The sequence below is a fragment of the Aquarana catesbeiana genome, linkage group LG11 (genome assembly GCF_042186555.1).
Source record: "Aquarana catesbeiana isolate 2022-GZ linkage group LG11, ASM4218655v1, whole genome shotgun sequence".
Classification (NCBI taxonomy): Eukaryota; Metazoa; Chordata; class Amphibia; order Anura; family Ranidae; genus Aquarana; species Aquarana catesbeiana.
Window position 1 is genome coordinate 228,252,874 of NC_133334.1, and position 21,341 is coordinate 228,274,214.

The following is a 21,341-nucleotide window of genomic DNA, read 5'->3' on the forward strand; positions in this document are numbered from 1 at the left end:
GGTTAAAAAAGTTTAAAGAAATGGTCACTGTATTATTTATTAAATAAAGTGACCATTTCTTTAAAGGGTAACTCCACTTTCATGGGGAAAAAAATAGCAAATGAAGAAAAAATAATATAGCATATACAATTGCAATACAAGTTATATTGCAATTGAATGTTATTAAAAATTACCTTTCCTTTTAATCTGCAACTGCTGTAATTTTCTGTAAATGCAATGCAATATGGCCACCTGGAGTTATTCTGTACACAGGTTGTGTACTGACCACCCCCCAGAAACATCATTTCCTGCTTGTGTGATTGGCTCACCAATTTTCCCAGAAGTCTACCTAAGATACAAATCATATTTCAGTCATCACCTGCAACAAAAATGTCATTTTTGGTGAGATACTATTTTTGGTGAGATACTATAATCCTTGCAAGATACATAGATCACCCAGAGGGTAATGTTTTTGTCTCAACAAAAATGGAGTTACGCTTTAAACTTTTTTAACCTGCTCAGTCTGTGTACCGAAACAGCGCTTCCCTTTTTGAATTTTTTAGCTGTTTTCTTATTTGGTCGTAGGAGTTTGGGAGCAGCGGCCGGGTTTTAACTCTTTACATCTACATGCTACTTTGGACGCTCTCATGCGCCTGGCTCTTTTGCTATTTTTTTAAGGGGCCTGTAAAGCATTGCACCCACAATCAATAGATATAATGCCAGGCTCCTGTACACTGTCAGTGTAGTTGTCTGCCCATGCCTCTGATACGGCAAGCAGTTACTGAATGACAGGAAGCTCAATGAACTACCTAGAGCGTTCATCAACACCTGGTAGTTCATTCAGAACTACAAGCCGTCAGCCGCAAAGCCATCAGTCTAAATATGGGTGTAACGTAATATGTTCAGAAAAGTGAACTCTTTCAACCCCCTCTCCCACCTTAAAACTGCTGCTGCCTATGATCCTTTCCTCCACTGTGAGAGGGAGGGGAGGCCTCTCAAATGCAAACAGTAGTAGTGTTATAATTTGTGATCACTTTGATTGGCATAAGTAGCAAACAGAGGTGCTCTATAAATAATTGTCCACCACTTTCATCATTTATGAATGTACAATAGTTATACAGCGTTGAAGCTGCTATTTAGATATTGCAATGGATTTGTGACATCAGGGGGCGTGGCTTGGTGCATGGAGCTGTAGGACGTGCTCTTCTGCAGCTTCCAGTCCACTCAGCTTACTCAGCACTGGACACTCGACACAGACCTTGCTTTTCCGCTCCTATGGGCAAACATCAGAACAACGAGACAGCCTGGTCCTGGCTCCTCTACTGCTGGCATAGAGCACTTTTTTGCCTGATCTTCAGCCGCTGCTTCTCACCAGCACGATTCCAAGATGGCGCCGGCGTCTTCCTCTCCTTACCGATCAGAACCTCTGACGCCTCTCCAGGTGAGCTCATGCGGCAGCACACCATCCTCGGGGGGATTCAGACAGAATGTCCACACGCTCTAGAAGACTCTCACAGGCATTAGTCTGCTCTGCCTACCAAAATGGACTTTGAGCAATATGTGAAGCGCATGGAGCATACCTATAGGAGAGAAATCTCTGAGCTTAAGAAGGACCTGGGAGTTAGGATGGAGGGCATAGAAAACACATACAGATGGCCTTTGCAGAGCTTTACAATCACAGGAGGAGACCCTGAATAACCACACAATTTTGATCCAACAATTAATGTACCAGCAGGACGACACTGAAAATAGAAATCGCCGCAACAATATCAGAATTAGGGGTGTGCCCAAATCAGTGGAGCCTAAAGACCTGGCTTCTGAGGTTACGTCTATCTTTAATCAACTCCCTCATAAGCCCAAAGAGACCCACATTGAATTAGACCGGGTTCATCGCACCTCTGGCCCTCGGAACCCAGATTCTTCCTTTGTGAGAGATACCTTTTGTAGGGTTAATTTCTAAAAGGTCAAGGAAGAAATTATGAGAGCTGCCAGTACACAGAATACCATTATGTTTAATGACACCCTGTTCATTCTCCTCTCTGACCTGTCTCGCCAAACACTCATCATGAGATGAGCATTGAAACCTTTCACTCAAATTTGCTGTGTTCCCTACTCTCTGTGATTTTTTTTAGGAACTTTTGAACTGACTCAGGTTTCCCTCCCGGATTGGCCTTTCACTCTGACCACTCCTGGTCTCCCTTTTGCCCCTCAATGCCAACATCAGAACATAAAGAAGAGACCCCACACTACACCACGGAAAGAGCCGGATGAATGAAGCCTGTTAGTACACTGCTGTGTACTTTGGAAACCCACACATTAGCTGTTTGCATTTTTAATACAGCTGGACTTCAGTTATTGGTAAAGTCTTTGGTGCTCCCCCTTTGTGCCATCATTCAACCTCATTTGCTTTCATCTGTTTTTACTTGGTGGGACTTTTGTTCTGCTGCCTTTTTCATCTTTATAGGCTGGGCATATCTGATATAATTGTCCCCAGTGATGTCTCTACATGTACTGTTTTGGTTTGGTCCTTGATCTTTATTTCATGGTTACATTTTGTTTATTTGTATTTTAAGATTTGAGGGGGTTATTCCCGTTCTCCCATATTATCATCCCTTTCCCTCTTTCCCCTTCCCTTCCCCTTTCCCTAATCCCCATCATCCCACTTTCCTACCCCTGTAGAAAAGTTCTGATGAGACCTATGGTCTGTTCCTTGTTATTTTTCTTTTAGTTTAATTGCTGAGTTATTAAGGTTTGCCAGGATCGAGGGCTGCCCCGTGGCCTTTCTTGACCCCCCTCCTAGGGCGTTCAGTGTTGTTGATCATGCATTGTTATGTTAATAGTACTTATATGTATATCAGATTACTTTTGTTCATTATTTCTGAAATGATACTACCATCTAGTGGTGTCTCCAGATATTGTTATCATTTACATTGTATTGTTCTACCTATATCAGAGAAACTTAGAGTTTCCATAAGAGGCGCCCCTTGGCCTTTCTCCTCCAACTCTGTGTATATTCCCCATAGTATTCTTTCCTATTTCCTTCTGTGGCTTTGTATAAGTTAACTTCTATGTCCCTAACATAGACCAGAGCCATTTTCTCACGACCATCCTATCCAGGTTCGAGTCGTATGGCGGCCCCTGTTTCACCATGGGGGGAGATCTCAATATCCCCCTGGCCCCTTCAGTGGATACTTCCTCCAGTAAGTCCTCCATTTCGCCAACCTTGTTGTCTGAGATTAAGACAATGTTGGGGAAAATGCAACTGGTAGATGTGTGGCGCATCCCTCCATCCTGCTGAGAGAGACTACAGTTTTTACTCTATAGCCCATAAATCCTACAGTCGAATCGACTATTTTCTGATATCCCAATCTCTACTAGACTCCCCATTAGGAGGTCACATTGGAAATTTTCTATGGTCTGACCACGCCCCAATACACCTAATTCTGTGGAATCCCCCGCTGTTCTGTGGGCTGGGAATCCCCCCAGCCCACAGAACCCTGCACCCCTCTCTGTACACCATGCCCCCACACCATAGAACCCTGAACCCCTCAATATACACCCTGCCCCCACACCAAAGAACCCTGCACCCCTCAATATACACCCTGACTCCCACCCCACAGAACCCTGCACCCTTCACTGTACACCCTGCCCCCACCCCACAGAACCCTGCACCCCTCACTTAACACCCTGCCCCCACCACATAGAACACTGCACCCCTCACTATACACCCTGTGCCCACCTCAAAGAACACTGCACCCCTCACTATACACCCTGCGCCCACCTCATAGAACACTGCACCCCTCACTATACACCCTGCAACCACCTTATAGAACCCTGCACCCCTCAATATACATCTTGCACTCCTCAATATACACCCTGCCCCCACTCCACATAACCCTGCACCCCTCACTATACACCCTGCACTCACCTCATAGAACACTGCACCCCTCACTATACACCCTGCACCCACCTCATAGAACACTGCACCCCTCACTATACACCCTGCACCCACCTAATAGAACACTGCACCCCCACTATACACCCACCTAATAGAACACTGCACCCATCACTATATATCCTGCACCCACCTAATAGAACACTGCACCCCTCACTATACACTCTGCACCCACCTAATAGAACACTGCACCCACCTCATAGAACACTGCACTCCTCACTATACACCCTGCAACCATCTCATAGAACACTGCACCCCTCACTATACACCCTGCACCCACCTAATAGAACACTGCACCCCTCACTATACACTCTGCACCCACCTCATAGAACACTGCTCCCACCTCATAGAACACTGCACCACTCACTATACACCCTGCACCCACCTCATAGAACACTGCACCCCTCACTATACACCCTGCACCCACCTTATAGAACACTGCTCCCACCTAATAGAACTCTGCACCCCTCACTATACACCCTGCACCCACCTCATAGAACACTGCTCCCACTTCATAGAACACTGCACCCCTCACTATACACCCTGCACCCACCTCATAGAACACTGCACCCTTCACTATACACCCTGCACCCACCTCATAGAACACTGCATGCCTCACTATACACCCTGCACTCACCTAATAGAACACTGCTCCCACCTCATAGAACACTGCACCCCTCACTATACACCCTGTACCCACCTCATAGAACACTGCACCCCTGTCAGACTTAGGCCCTAGCTCTCTTAGGCGGAGGGAGCTTTGTCAGGTAGACTGTATCAGGCCCATGATTTCTGACAGTGGCCCTGTCGCTCTGTGTGCTCTCCCTCTCTTCTCTTTCACTATGCGGATGGGGAGAGAGAGAGAGACTCACACCCACCCACACACGTGTTTGAGCTTTGGGGTGCACACCCTAATGTAATAGGCTGTGCACGTGCCTATGATCTCAACACTTCTAACAATAGTTATGCGTCATAAGATCTGACAATGTCGTACAGTGTCATTGCATGCCGTACAGTGCCATCACATACCGTACAGTGCCATCGCATGCCGTACAGTATCATCACATACCGTACAGTGCCATTGCATGCTGTACAGTGCCATCACTAGGTGTACAGTGCCACTGCATGCTGTACAGTGCCATCACATGCCGTACAGTGCCATCACATACTGTACAGTGCCATTGCATGCTGTACAGTGACACTGTACGGTATGCACTGTATGGCATGCAATGGCTCTGTATGGCATGCAATGGCATTTTACAACATGCAATGACACTGTATAGCATGTGATGACACTGTACGGTATGCAATGGCTCTGTATGGCATGCGATTGCTCTGTACGGCATGCGATTGCTCTGTACGGCGTGAGATGGCACTGTACGGCATGTGATGGCACTGTACAGCATGCGATGGCACTGTACAGCATGCGATGGCTCTGTACGCCATGCAAAGGCTCTGTATGCCATGTGATGACACTGTACGGCATGCAATGTTACTGTACGGCATGCAATGGCATTGTACAACATGCAATGCCGCTGTATGGCATACGATGACACTGTACGGCATGCAGTGACACTGTACGGCATGCAGTGGCACTGTACGGCATGCAATGGCATTGTAAATGTGACGATACTGTACGGCATGCAATGGCACTGTACGGCATGTAATGGCATTGTACAACATATGATGACACTGTACGGCATCGTCGGATTCTGCCTCGCTCTGCACATAATGGACAGAACACTGGTATTCTGTCGAATGTTGCTGATCATCAGAGAATGCGCATGCGCAGTAATGACGTCACACCAGATGATCGTTATGCGATGCGCATGCGCGGATTGTTGGCGGCATTATCTTACGATCTGCAAAGCACGGAGGCAGAATCTGATCATCAGATTCTGCCTCACTCTGTACATGGCAGTAATCAGCTGTGTGAGGAAGCCTTAAAGAGGAGGAGGAAGTGTTGGGTTCACATTATCCCTAATAATCCACTTTTATCAGAAATTATTTCTAGGTGAAGTCATGCCGTCTGCAAAATCTCAGAGAACAATAAATTGCAGCGACAATTGATCTCACACTTAAAAAGGAGTTTTACAGGGGGCAGGGCAGAATATACAATGTGCACACTATGAGCGGACATACTCCTCGCCGGTGTTCTGTCCATTATGCGCAGAGAGAGCAAGACAGAATCTGACAATGCCGTACAGTCCAATCGCATGCCATACAGTGTATGCATGCGATGGCACTGTACGCCATGCGATGGCATTGTACAACATGTGATGACGCTGTACGACATGCAATAGCATTGTACAACATGCAATGACACTGTACGGCATGCGATGGCACTGTACGGCATCATCAGATTCTGCCTCTCTCTCTCTGCGCATAATGGACACCGGCGAGGAGTATGTCCGCTCATAGTGTGCACATTGTATATTCTACCACCCCTCCTGCAAAACTCCTTTCTTTACGTGTGAGATCAATTGTCGCTGCAATTTTTCGTTCTCTGAGATTTTGCAGACAGCATGACTTCACCTAGAAATAACTTCTGATAAAAGTGGATTATTAAGGATAATGTGACCCAACACTTCCCCCTCCCCTTTAGGAATTCCTCATACAGCCGACTACTGCTGTGTACAGAGCGAGGCAGAATCTGATGATCAGATTCTGCCTCCTCACTTTGCAGATCGTCGGATAATGCCTCAGATGATCCGCAGCACGTAACGTCACGCCAGCTGATCTCCAGATAAGCTGGGGTGACGTCATCACTTCGCATGTGCGGATCGTCGGAGGCATTATCCGACAAGCTGCATTATTCAACAGGACACCCCATGTTCAATGCTTTACTAGGACAAGATCATATCAGTCCTAGTCTGATGTGCCTTATACCTCTACAAGTCCTTAATGGTAGTTGAAGGACACCTTGAGAAAAAAGGTACAGTAAAATAACACTACAATGCTCTGAGGATTACATGCTACATTAAAGCATTAAAAAAAAATGGACTGCTGGCTTTTTATACTAACTGTGATCTACTGCTGCCCATACTTGGGCCATCCACCTTCCCTGTACATCATAAATATATAAAATACTGGAAAGTAACAGGTGAATTCCAAGATAGATCATTGAAAACAAAAAGAAACGGTACACAAATAGTTAATATAAAAAGTAAATGTTGCTTCATGTGCATGTTCTAGAAAATGTAGTGGCAAAATTTAAATCGGAACTTCACCCAAAATGGAAGTTCTGCTTTAGGTCCTTCTTCCCCCTCCTCTACCACATTTGGGGTGTCTACTTTTTTTGGGGGTGGGCTGGTACCCAGTTTTGACAGGTACACGCTCCTCCCTCCTGCTCAGATCGCCTAGGCAATCCAAGCAGAAGTTTGCCCTCTATCTTCACCTGCAACGTTCTGGAACATGTTAGAGGTCCCAGAAGGCTGTGGGGCCATTCACAATGCGCAGCATGGCTTGTGCATGTGCTGTGCTTGTGCCCTGTGCCACCCCAACCTGCCCTATACCACTCCAACCTGCCCTGTACCACCCCAACCTGCCCTGTGCCACCCCAACCTACCCTATGCCACCCCAACCTGCCCCGTACCACCCTAACCTGCCCCGTACCACCTTAACCTGCCCCATACCACCCTAACCTGTCCTGTACCACCCTAACCTACCCTATCCCACCCCAACCTGTCACTATATCACTCAATACTACCCTAACCAGCCCAAATCACCCCAACCTTTCACTATACCACCCTATACTAGCCTTACATGCCACTATACCACCCTACACTATCATTTACAGGTGCCAGTTTGGGGTGCACCCTGTGACCATGCCCTGCCTGCAGGGTGCTGGGCAGCCTAGACAAGAGGGGGGGTGACACCATGTTTTACCGCACCAGGTGACACCATGTGTGTTAAAGTTGAAACAAGTGTAAATGAGCCCTAAAGGATTTTAAGAAAGGTGCTAGAAGCTGAAATGCTTCGCGAGTCGTGTATGACGCTCTTTAGACTTTAGGCCTCATTTACACAAGCTTCAAATTGTGGCATTAGACACCCTTTTTTAAAGCACTCTGAATGCCAATCAAAGCACCTATCACTTAATAAAATGGTTACCTTACAGTCATGTGCACACTGCCGCATTTATTTTGTTTTGAGTTGGGGATCTGCTGAACGTGGGTACTAATGAGCTGGCGATCTGCTCAGCAGGGGTATTACTGACCAGAGAAGATATTTTGCCTAGATATTTTCATCTAGAGCGTATGGCACCACATCCCTTAGAAAATTATTGAAAAAATGGAGAGGGATAAATGGGATTTTTATGGTGCCAAATTAGGACAAACTTATTTGATAAAACTAGAAATGTATTCAAACAATAAAAACAGAGCATACAAAGAGTAAGTGTTGATAATACAGTACTAATACATGTGCTGACTGATTTCATCTCTACATGTTTTGCCTTGATATTGGCTTCTTCAGGAGATATAATTGGTATCGGGCACAAAAAGCACTAGAAATAACTAGAGTTTTGTTGAAAAGCAGAACAAACTACAATTATAACAATCACAATGTATGAAAAAATACAAATTAAGTAAATTAAAAAAACATTCATCCCATAGCAAACGTGGGATCAGTCACTGGGAGAGAGATGATGCTAATGCTGGATTGGTGGAGACCAGTACAGGCTCTGCAGTACCGGTTCATAAATGCTGCACACCTGGGAAGAAGTGTCCTCTAAGTGTCAAGTGTAACAGCCACAAAGTAAGAGAAATTTAACCGTGTAAGTGTCACTCGCCTTTAAGCTGGAGATGTAATGTTGATTCCACACGATCGCACACTCCTGCCTAACATTTAGGCATTAGCGATTGCAGTTCCTGTGTGTCCCGACTAGGGAATCTAAGCTCCACCCACTCCCCCATACCATCAGAGATACAGGCTTTTGAACTGAGCACTGATAAGAAGCTGGAAGGTCCCTCTCCTCTTCAGCCTGGGAATGCGGCGCCCAGGGTTGCCAAAAACAATGCATGGACATGCACAGAACACGGGGTACAGCTAACTTGTTTTGGGGGGCGGACCCGCTTCCTCAGAGTTAGGCCTAGCTCTGAGGAAGGGGATGCACCCCCGAAATGCGTTAGCTGTACTCTGTGTTCTGTGCATGTCCATGTACTGTGTTTATGGCCTTTTGTCAGTTGCATTTTGTCAGTACTCACTTTTATACAAAGGTTTCTTATTATTAAATTATATCTGGCAATGCACTAGGTGTGCATGCCTTCCATGTCTGTTCTTCTTGTAGTTCCTTTCGGATTACCCATCTGAGGAAGGCAGGATCCACCTAGTTCTGGGATACCATATATACCTTTCACACCATCATTTTATCTGACATCTGTTACTCCCCACCTTGGAAGACCTATTAGCGCTGGAACTAACTGTGTTTTTTGCCAAAAAGAATGTCAAATTTCGAATTGTCTGAGCACAACAGTTTTCCACTTTGCAACAGACCATTTTATTGAGCTTTGGCCCAGAGAAGGCAGTGGTGTTTCTGGATCATATTCAGATATGGCTTCGTCTTTGCATGATTGAGCTATAACTTGCATTTTAGATGGCACAGTAAACTATGTTCACAGACAATGATTTTTGGAAGTATTCCTGAGTCCATGCAGTCATATGATGTCCTCCCAAGATAGGGCTGCGCTGCAGGATGATCTGTCACCTGCTGTGTCCACTGGACACAGCGGGGGACAGATCAGTGTACCGGGCCACTGTCAGTACCATGTGATCGCTGTGACCAATGACAGGTGATCACATTGCAATTGTACACAATGAATACTATTTTTTTTTATCTCTGTGATTGGTCACAGTGATCACATGTTACAGACAGTGCAAATCACAGCCCATCTGCACCATGTGATTAACCTGGGGCCAATCCCAGCTAATCACAAAAGTACAGATTGAATGAATAGATTTCATTCAGAAAAAAGGGTTGGTTATAACAGTTTATCAAAAAAAAAAATCCTGGTCACCTTACTGTACTGCTCTGGTCACGGCATGTAAAAAAAATGTAGGAAAAGAAAAAAACTAATAAAAAGAGAAAAAAAAAATTGAAAATTGAAAAAAATATATTATTATATATTTTTTTTTACATACTGTCACCAGTCAGTGTCCCTGATCACCACCACACCAGTTATATGATGACGCAGTACTGTTATGGTGACAATATGTAACAAAAAAGAATTTGTAAAAAAAACTATTTCTTTTAATTTCTTAATTTTCCAAAAAATTATGACAAAAAAATACAACTTCAAAAAAACTCACCATGCCTCTTACTAAATACCTTGAACTGTATACTTTCCAAAAAATGGGTCAATTGGGGGGTATTAGTACTGTCCTGGCATTTTCAGGCCTCAGGCTGTTAGTACAACAGGATTGATCGATTTTCAGATATGTACTGTATAGACCATTGTTTGTATAACTTTCCTACAGACTAAATAATATATACTGATTTGGGTAATTTTTACCAAGAAAATGTGGCAGTATACATTTTGGCCTAAATTTATGAAGAAAGATTGTTTATTTGCTACATTTTATAACAGAAACAAAAAAAAAAACAGTAGTGATTAAGTACCACAAAAAGAAATTTCTATTTGTGTGAAAAAAAAGACATTTTTATTTGCGTATAGTGTTGCATGACTGTGCAATCGTCATTCAAAGTGCGACAACAATGAAATCTGAAAATTGTCCTGGGCAGGAAGGGGTTGAAAGTGTCCGGCTAAAGTGTATGTAAACTGAAGTAGCTAAAGTGTATGTAAACCCTAACAATGAATTTCTCCTTTTTTGCTTACTTTTGGCCTGTTAAATATACCACTGAAAGGATATTACTATATCTGTTCGATAAATACATGAAAATGCCTGCTGATTTTGTCAGAAATTCAGTGAGCTTATAACTTTGTCTACTCACTGTCTATGCTGCGCTGAAATTTCAAGCACTGTTGTCAGTCCTGCCATTATCTTGATAGACTATAGAACATTTCTTCCTTATGTTATGAAAAAGAGGATATACGGAGGTGTTCTGTAATTCCACTCAAGAGCAAGAGGCCTGGGATAACAACTTTGCTGCTCTATAGTCACAATAAAATTGTGTAAGAGTTGTCACCCTGAGTCAGACAGTATGTTAATTGCAGGATCACCAGGTAAAAATAAAAACAAGCCCTAAAAAAGAAAACATCCAATGACAGCTAAGCTACAATACATTAAAGTGGAGTTCCAGTCATTTTTGTGTTTATTAAAAGTCAGCAACTACAAAAACTGTAGATGCTGACTTTTAATAAACACACACTCACCTGTCCCACGATCCAGCAGTGCACTCACCCCAGCAGTTTTCACTCTCTTTCCTCCCTCGATGGCACGGGCATCTCTTCTATGGCACCCGGCTATGACAGCTTGGGGTTTCACAGCCGGGTGCCCACTGTGCATGTGTGCACTCTGTGACTGGTCCTGGAGTCTTCTAGGACCTGTCATGGGTTCCAGAAGACTTTGGGAGGGAGGGGGAAGGAGAACTCCTGCTTCCGATCCCCTAAGGAAGGCGATCGGAAGTGGGATACTGTCAAAATCGGGCACCCGCTCCCCCCTCCTCCCCAAAAGCTCAGTTCCACAAACAGGAGCGGGGGAGGAAGCCTTAAAGTGGAAGTCCCACTTTTGGGTGGAACTCCACTTAAAATTTTTGCTCTTTGGTTCAGCTCAATTTTGAAGACACTAAGGCATTAAGATCAGACCTTTTTACTGTTTTGACTGAAAGGAGGATCATATTAGCAGAAGACTTATTTTTATGCTGCAGGTGTCTGCATACTGAACAAATGTAATATCTGCTTTCTATGTTTTCTAAATAGTTACGACCCAATTGAGTAGAATACTTGGAACTAAATTAGGGAATCTGCTGCATAGTGGATTATTATACACATCACAGTATACTGAACTTTGCCTGCTGCTATATGAAGAAGAGGATAACGATGCCCTGAAGGACAATGATACCACACAGTCTACTCCAAGATGTGGTTTTCACATATTGTATTTACAAGAATTTACTGAGGAAGGCTGACCAAATAGTATTCTTCACCAATGTACTACAGTCCACGGTACTGACTATAAACTTGGCAGAATTTTACATATATGCAGTTATTGGATAGCATGTCAAATGAGTTGTGGTTCTGGAAACATCTGCCTTGTAGTGTGTATTCCTATTACAATGGATTATCTTCAAGTATAAAAACATCTGCCATGAATTGCCGCAGAGTTTGCACTGTATGGCAGTTTGTGAACACCTGCACTTACATTTGGCAGAATTCTCAACATCACACCCATAGGTATTAGTAATGTGTTGCTCTGTCTATCAGAACTGTCTGCTATACATCTGGAAAAAAAAACAGTTAAATAAACATCTGAAAAGGTACAGGCAGGTTTCATTATAGTGTAGCGCTGGTAGATTTTCAATCTACTGCTTATAGGTAAATTTAGTGGGTTACTTGTTTATACACAGTCAGATTCGCCTCTGTTCCAGCTTGGCTGAGTTGCATGTAGTTTCACACTGTGCCTGTGGGTGTCGTTGTCACCATGGGTCGGTGTTGGAAAGGCAACACGTTGAAGCGTATGAGTGCTCCTCTGTCCCGGAGATAACTCGGTGGAGGTGGTCCTCCGAGTTGCATTCTGGGAGAGGGTATTTATGGGGCAGACGCCATGTTTTAGGGTTCGTCTTTTGTTCCACCTGCTGGCCCTCCTGGCCGACAGGTATGTGCTAGGAGTACTACCTCGTGGTCCTCCGACCGGGAGGCCCACGTTGCTACAGCGTGTGGGTGGGCCCAGAAGCCTGTCTGGGGCCTACCACAGCGGCGAGGGAATGGTCCTGTGCTGTCTGTCCTACGGGAAGAAGCTGGACAACTGAGGAGATTCCAGGGGAGGACCCGTCATGGAAGGATCATGCAGAGTGCTGGTCTGGAGAGGGGCCTGGTGACTCAGTTGAAGGATGCATCCTAAAGTAATCCTATCGCATAGTACTGCCGGGTCGGCTTAAAGGTTCTAGTGCTGTGTTTGCTGTTCATCGTAAACCATTACATCCTGTGGCAGAGGATCGTATGGGTTTTTGTTCCAATCAAGTCTGTGGCAGAGACTTTTGTTCGTGCTGCGTACTGGCTGCTAGGTTAGTGAGAGAAACCTATGCAGGTGGGCAAAGATTCAACTCTAAAAAGAGAGTACATTCATCTACAAGCTTTAAATTCCTAATACTACACTAAGAAAAGGTATTTGAACTTCTCTGCACCTCTTCTTCTACCTCTTTCCTGCTGCTTCCTTCAATTTACGTTTATTAAAGCATTGGAAAAGATACTCAAGTGTCCGGTGCCTACATTGTCTGGTATTAAATTCAACAGGACCCTAGACTCGGTTCTGGTGAAATAGAGGTAACGAAGGTAACGGTAACAGCCCGCTTTAAACCAGCAGCTCCACCGTGAGTTATTGCTACAATAGTTACAGAGGATCATATGGCCAAGACATTCATGATTCAATGAGATTCCATAAGGAGCAATCAGGATTCTTTTAATTTCAGCACATGTGAAATCGAACAGGTATTTGTCTAAATTTAACTTTACTTTAAAATGATTTTTGATACATGCACTGATGATAGTTGCCTTGTTTAGACTCCTGCAAGCATGATGCTGGCCAGCTTACAAAAAAAGGGCTGATCTATAGATTAAAGTAGGAACTACAGGTCATACCTTCTTTGTTAGAGTGGATTGTGATATATGGTAGTATAGATATAGTTATTCATATACAAAATGCAGGTATCCTTTACTGAACAAATATTTAGGAAATGTAATTAAAGAGGTTCTTCACCCCGTTTGGAAAAAAAATTAAAAAAATCAACAGCTTAAAATACTGTAGCTGCTGACTTTTATTAAAATGACACTTACCTGTACAGGGATCCAGCACTATGCTCACCTGGGCCACTTCTTCAATGGTCTTTGGGTCCCTGGCAAAGGCATGTTAACTGTGGGAAGCCGGCTGTGACTCCTTGAGGCTTTACAGCTAGCTTCCCCGCCATGCTGCCCTTTGTGAATGGTCCCACAGCGTTCTGGGACCTATGATGCGTCCAAGAAAATTGCAGCAGGAAGGAAGGGGGAGGCGATCCCACTAAAAGTGGGGGTGGGTACTTGTCAAAATTAGGTACTCTCTCCTCTCTCCCAAAACAAAGTTCCAAAAGAAGAAGAGGGCATAAAGCAGGACTTCCCCTTTAGGGTGAAGTTCCAATTTAAGCTAGTGTTTACTTAAGGCAGGGGTATCCAACCTTTTGACCTTCCTGGGCCACATTGGAAGAAGAGGAATTGTCTTGGGCCACTAACAATAAGGAAAGCTGATGAGCAGAAAAAGTTGGACAGATCACAAGGTAATGATCACTGATATAGATAATGTACCTATCTGAGTAATAAAACGTCATTTTTTGTATAATTTTTTATTACAAAAGTGAAAGAGGGCAAAATAAAAACTAGTGTGTTATTTGACACTGTTTGTAATAATCTAACACATCAGTATCTGGTTCCATGGATGTGGTAGCAATTCTTAAAGAATTCTCAAGGTGCTCTTCAGATATTTTGTTTCTAATTTTGCCCTTCGCGTGCTTCATCCTTGAAAATAGCTGTCCATAAATATAGGTGCTACCGAAAACTGATGACATGAATAGGGCATGATTGGTAAGCGTGAGATATATTTCTTTTGAAGATAAAACTTATAAAAGTCCAGTAAGGAGACACCAAAATATTTCTTTGGCCACATGTGTTCACTAAGTGTAGATATATTCTCACAACCCCCCCCCCCCCCCCCAAAAAAAAATGTACATTTTAAAGTAAGTTTGCAATCTTATGTTGGGCCGCATTAACAGCCATTTTGGCCCACAGGTTGGACACCCCTGCCTTAAGGTATATACCAAAGCTTGTGTGTGCGCGTGTGCACTTGTAATTTATATGATTTCCAGACATCTATCAAAGACTACTGAGCTACTGCAAGGATTTTTGTAGGTCCTTTTTGTTTACAAATTGGGCACTTCTATTCTATGCCACCACTGAATTATATATTAACTTAACCAAGAGGAATCAATCTTGTTTATATTAATCAAAAAGTAACTAAATGACATACACTATATCATCTACTATAATCATCAAGATCCTACTTTTGTATATGTGACTGAACATCGCATGTCCCAAAGAGTACCACATATATTTTAAATAAAACAATCATGGCAACCTAACAAAGCAAAAACTGGGTTTTATTTTGACATGAGAAACAACTAAAATATATAAACATTTTACAGAAAACATTGAACAAATAAACCAACAGATAAGGCTCTTATAGTATGGAAACCTGCCAGCAGTGTATTACTTGGATACAGCTGTGTTGGCTGTCGGAGAGTCTCTCTTGGTGTACTTCAGTAAACAGATTGGAATGGCCTGAAAAATAAGCATAGAATGAATTGTTATTCTATGTACAGTATGTCTTTATAAGCAATCACACTACACACAAGCATGAACATCATTTCATGGAACACTTTACTAAATGCAAAAAGACTGTCTGCAAGGAAAGATATATTTTGCAGGGAAATTATCCTGAGAGCTTGGTGAATGATGTGAAACACTTACTGTCCAAGCAAATATGAAGGTTTTTTTTATTTTTCCTGAATGTGATTAGGTATTCTTTTCAAAGTAAAATCTCACCACATTCACTAAAGTCTAGGGCTAATTCCCTTGCAAGGTGACCAGCCTATTTGCCTTTAGTAAATCAATCCCTTTGCTTCTATTTGTTCCAGTCTGCCCTGTGTTAATCTCTACGTCCTATGAATGGCATGTTCACTTTTAAGCTTCACTTTATGATGACATAAAAACAGCAGTTAAAAAAATGATTTTGGGGCGTGGCTTGGCGCGCAGCAGAGATGGACGCTTAGTACAGGAGCTCCGGTGGTTTAGCAGCCTGAGCCCGTCTCCTAGTGCCGACAGCACCTCATAATGAGCAGAAGGAATCTGGGAACACCTCGCACCAGATCTCGCCGTTCAGCGGCGGCTTACAAAGGAAGGAATATATCTGATTTACTCAGAAATCTCTCGGCGGAACGGACCAGCAGGCCGGGATCCAAGATGGCGACGCCACATGCGGAGGAGGATTTCAGCGAGGACTCGCAATCCACGGCGGATGGCACTGGTAGGAACACTCCCCACCCTGATCTGCCGCTCACATACGCTGGCATGTCAGGCTTTGCAGCCGACATTAAAGCCACTTTCTCTGCGGCTATCACTGACTTAAAATCCAGCATGATCATATTAACAGACAAGATGGCCACGGCGGAAGCTGCAGGCAGAGGCAGAGACATGGCAATCCACCGTTTAGAGAAAGTTACCTCCACACAAGCCCAACATCTCATTGAGATAAACAAGCATTTAGAGGATTTGGATAACAGAGGGAGGAGGAATAATATAAGGGTGAGGGGGATCCCCGAATCGGTGGAAGCTGAACAAATACTCCCAGCTCTGCAAAGAGTCTTTAATAGCCTATTAGATAGGCCCGAGGACACAGCAATAGAATTTGTGAGAGCCCACAGAGCTCTCAGAGCAAGAGGCCCTGATACAATGCCACCCCGAGATATCATTTGCTGCTTGCAAAGCTTTTCTCTAAAAGAGGATATAATGCGCAGAGCACGCAGAAACGATCAAATCATCTTTAATGGCGAGACTATTATGCTCTTCCATGACCTCTCCCAGATAACTTTAAAAAATCGCAGAGCTTTGCGACCTCTCCTCGACAAACTTAGAGAAAAGGACATTCGCTACACATGGCGCTTCCCATTTGCACTTCTGGTGAATCACAATGGGAGACAACATACCCTAAGATCCCCTGAAGATCCACCAGATTTCTGCCACGCACTGCAAATAGATCTTATAGAATTACCAGAATGGTACCAGGAGTTCTTATTACCTCCGCGGGAGAACACACAAGCAAGATCACCACTTACTTCTCCAGACAAGCGACATTCAAAGAAAATGAAACCGTCTCGCCCAGGAGGCTCCCAAGCAGGTACACCGAACAACAGACCACATTCTTCCAGAGGAATGGAGGACATTTGAGGATCCCTTTCCATCTTGGATTTATAACAGATTGGTTCAGAAGAGAAAGTCACACCACTCACTCTAAACCCAATTCAACTATGGATATACCTCATAGACCCACTCAATGAAGATCAAGATAAATCATCACAGAGCGGTCTTCACAAGGACTTCCGAATTTGACATGAGACAGGCTCCTTTATAAAGGAAGATCCAAAAAGTTGCTCAGTTTTAAAGATGTTGATAGGAATGGGTAGTTCTAAGTTGTTAGGATTAAATAATCTGACAAACCCATATAAGGCTTATAATGGCCGACACGGAAATTAAAACCGAAGCAGAGCCAGTAGTACCAACAATATCAAGGAAATCCTCTCCTTATACGTTTGAACGTGGAGGGGATGGGAGACAAGCTCCATTTAAAGGAGACCCCATAACCTCCACATAACAGGTTGTTCCTCTCCACAAAACGAGGTTAATAATGTTATTTTTATTTTATTATTAAAGTAAATTTCTCTATTCGGGTCTAACCACACACGAATGGAGACCACAGTTTCCTTCCTCAAGAGGAGGAAGGAAGGAGGGGAAGGAAAAGTTTTCTCTCCTTTCTTTTTTCTCTCTTTTTTTTTTTTTTTTTTCTTTTTCTTTTTTTTTTTTCTTTTTGGCACTGGGCGACCAACACAACTATAGCTTACTTATACAGGCTGCTACCGGTTTTAGCTCTAATATTTAGTGTTGTTTTATTGTTACAGTTAAATTTGCATCTCTAAAAAGCCGGGCAGTCATCCACTGCTCCCAACAAGTGCTCTCTAGTGGGAGGGATTCTCCTACTGGATAGCACTAATTTAAAGTACTTCCTTGGTCCATTTTGGTTCCAGGGAGAAGACAGTATATCTCACTCCTCTTTTCAACTCTTTCTTATTCTTACTCTCACCCCTCCTCTTTGATCATATCCCCTATCTTCCCCCCTCTGCCTTGGTTTTTGTTTTCTTTCTTACCCTTTCCATCTCTCCCTTTAATTTCTCCCTTTAATATTATTTACTTCTCATCTATTTTTCTAATTATCTAAGACCAGAAGAGTGTATTGACTATTCACAATCTATAGCGAAAACACTAACAGTCATTAAGCTTTGTTTCCAGATCTTGTGCCGACGGCTCTCCTTGAATCCACAAGATGATGTACTCATCTCTGGGACACTCTCCCACAGTGATCTCCCATAATATGAATGGTCTAAACATTCCTGAAAAACGCTCCACTCTACTAAGAGAACTCAAAAAAGGTAGGCCCAAGTTTGTTTTTTTACAGGAAACTCATTTCCAGACCGATAAGGTCCCCAAAATGACAGATTCCTTCTTCACACAATCCTACCATGCTACGAACAGCTCGGCCAAATCTAGGGGAGTTTCTATACTTATTAGTAGAGACGCTTCCTTCGAAGTCACAGATAAAATGGTGGACCCGGAAGGCAGGTTCCTATTCCTTAAGGGACATTGTTCAGGCACCCCCATGACTTTAGCTAATGTTTATTTTCCTAACACAGCACATGCAACGTTCTGCAAACGCATTCATGACAAACTCCGAGATTTCAGTACAGGGTGTCTTATTCTCGGAGGAGACTTTAATGTACCATTAAACCCTTTAACTGACACTTCTACCGGCAAAACTTATATCACTTACAAGATCCTTAAAAGGATTAAAACACTACTCAACTCTCTACAACTAGTCGATTTCTGGAGATTCGTGCATCCTAATGATAAAGATTATACATTCTATTCATTTCCACACAGCAGATACTCCAGAATAGACTACATTTTTATTACACAAAAAGACCTCGACAGAATCTCGGAAGCAAAAATAGGAATTCAAACGGTAACAGATCACGCCCCTACATCACTAACCCTAAATTTATTTGACCCTACATCAAAGTCCAACCAATGGAGATTAAACTCAGCTCTATTGACAGATCCAGTCTGGCTGCCGCAAATAACTAAGGCACTGAAAGAGTACTTTACACACAACTCCACACCTGAAGTAAACCCTTTGACAATTTGGGAGGCACACAAATGCACAATCAGAGGCGATCTCATTCGAGCAGGCTCACAACGTAAAAAAGAAAGAGATAAACAAATAAAACAATTGACAGGGAAAATCCGAAGTCTAGAAACATTACACAAACAATCACTAACAGAACAATCAGCAACAGAACTATTAGAAACAAGGAAGGCACTACAACAGATTTATGACATTAAGTCTAAAAGATTCTTATTCTTCCGAAAAAAAAATTTACTACGAACACGGTAACAAAACAGGCAAATTTCTAGCGGGAGCCCTGAAAGCCACTAGAGCACAACACAATATCTCTGGCATTAGATCAAAAGAAGGGAAAATAGACATCACCACCAAACAAATCGCACGCAACTTTCACGACTATTACACGGCCCTTTATAACCTACCCACCTCACACAAAGCCAATGAGTCACAGGAATCAAGACAACAAAGTATTCAAAACTATCTTAGAGAATCCAAATTACCCATCCTGACAGCAGAAGAAATTTCCCAATTAGAAAAACCCATCGAAGCAATAGAACTACAACAGACAATCAAAGACCTTAAACCAGGGAAAAGCCCAGGCCCAGACGGCTTTACAGCCATTTATTATAAAACGTTTCAGGCCATTCTACTAGGACCACTACTAAGAGCTTTGAACTATATGTCACAACCCAGAGAGATCCCACCAAACTTTCTGGCAGCCCACATCACAATTCTACCCAAGCCACATAAAGATCCAGCAGAATGCGCTAGCTACAGGCCAATCTCGCTTCTAAATTTAGATGTGAAATTGATGTCAAAAATTATTGCTAATAGGCTAAAACCTTTGCTTCACAATCTGATAGGCACCGAGCAGGCAGGATTCATGCCCGGCAGAGAAACCAGAGACAATGTCATCAAAACGCTCAACTTGATTCATGCAACTAGGAAAGAAAACATCGAGGGCCTTCTCCTGTCAACAGACGCGGAGAAGGCCTTCGATCGAGTGGCGTGGGATTTCATGCTGGAAACCTGCAGATATATTGGCCTGGGAAGTCACATGATGACGTGGATCTCCTCTCTCTACTACAACCCCACGGCTCAACTCAAAATAAATGGTTCACTTTCAGAAACAGTTAAAATCAGAAATGGCACGAGACAGGGCTGTCCCCTCTCGCCAATTTTATTTATTTTAACACTAGAACCACTCATTAGACGGATTGTGGCAGAGAGAGCAATAAATGGTTTTAAAATAGCTGGAAGAGAATTCAAAGTGGCAGCTTATGCGGATGACCTATTATTTTTTATTTCCAACCCCCATATTTCACTCCCTACCTTATTAAATGAATTCTCTTTATTTGGCCATCTCTCCAATCTAAAAATTAATTACTCCAAGTCTGAAGCAATGAACATTAGCATACCCATGAATAAAATAGAAGCCATCAAATCCAACTGCCCCTTTAAATGGGAAAACTCAGCTCTAAAATATTTGGGGATATGGCTGACCCCCCAGATTTCCCAAATTTATGAACGCAATTTCACTCCGCTTTTAAAGACGATTTGCTCAGACCTTCAAACCTGGCACACGAAAAGTTTTTCGTGGTTTGGACGCATAGCTATATGCAAAATGACGATTCTACCTAGAGTATTATACTTATTCAGAAACCTGCCAATTAAAATACCCCAAAGTTTCTTTAAAGCCTTAAACACAATCCAAATGAAATTTATATGGGCACACAAAAAACCCAGAATTCGCTGCTCATTACTCACACAACCTAAGGAGAAGGGGGGGATGGGAATCCCAGACTTCCGCGTGTACTACTGGGCAGCACACGTCACAAGGATAGTGGACTGGCACTGTCATCACAAAATTAAAGATTGGGTAGAATTAGAAGAGGCAATGAATCAGACCCCAATTAGGTTCTCACCATGGATCCCTTGGACTAGCCTTTCAACCGCTATGAGGTCTCACCCCCTCATAGGCACCACGCTCACAATTTTTCACAAACTAACCAATCTCACAAACTTTTCCTCCCACTTAAGCCCACTCACGCCACTACAGGACAACCCTAACTTTACACCAGGCATTAAGAACAGCTTACTCCGCTCCACAAACACAAACAGAACACTACTAGCCATGGACTTCTTCTACAACAAAGATTTCAGAGATTACACCGACCTAAAAACGGTAAATAACACTCCAGACCTACCTTTATGGACATACTTTCAATGCCGAAGTTACCTAAACCAATCTAGA

At 43.1% G+C, this 21,341-nt stretch overlaps 1 protein-coding gene across 2 annotated transcripts in view; it reads right to left on the minus strand.

Annotated features, from left to right (window-relative positions):
- Positions 1-15,212: 15,212 nt before the first annotated feature.
- Positions 15,213-21,341, minus strand: part of LOC141111649 (uncharacterized) — a 674,371-nt gene continuing 668,242 nt past the window's right edge. The window contains exon 19 of one of the 2 annotated variants that reach the window (XM_073603803.1): positions 15,213-15,414. In XM_073603803.1, coding sequence (XP_073459904.1) covers positions 15,343-15,414 — 72 coding nt within the window. In that variant the 3' untranslated portion in view covers positions 15,213-15,342. The remainder of the gene's footprint in view (positions 15,415-21,341) is intronic. The other variant, XR_012236466.1, reaches the window with a different exon arrangement.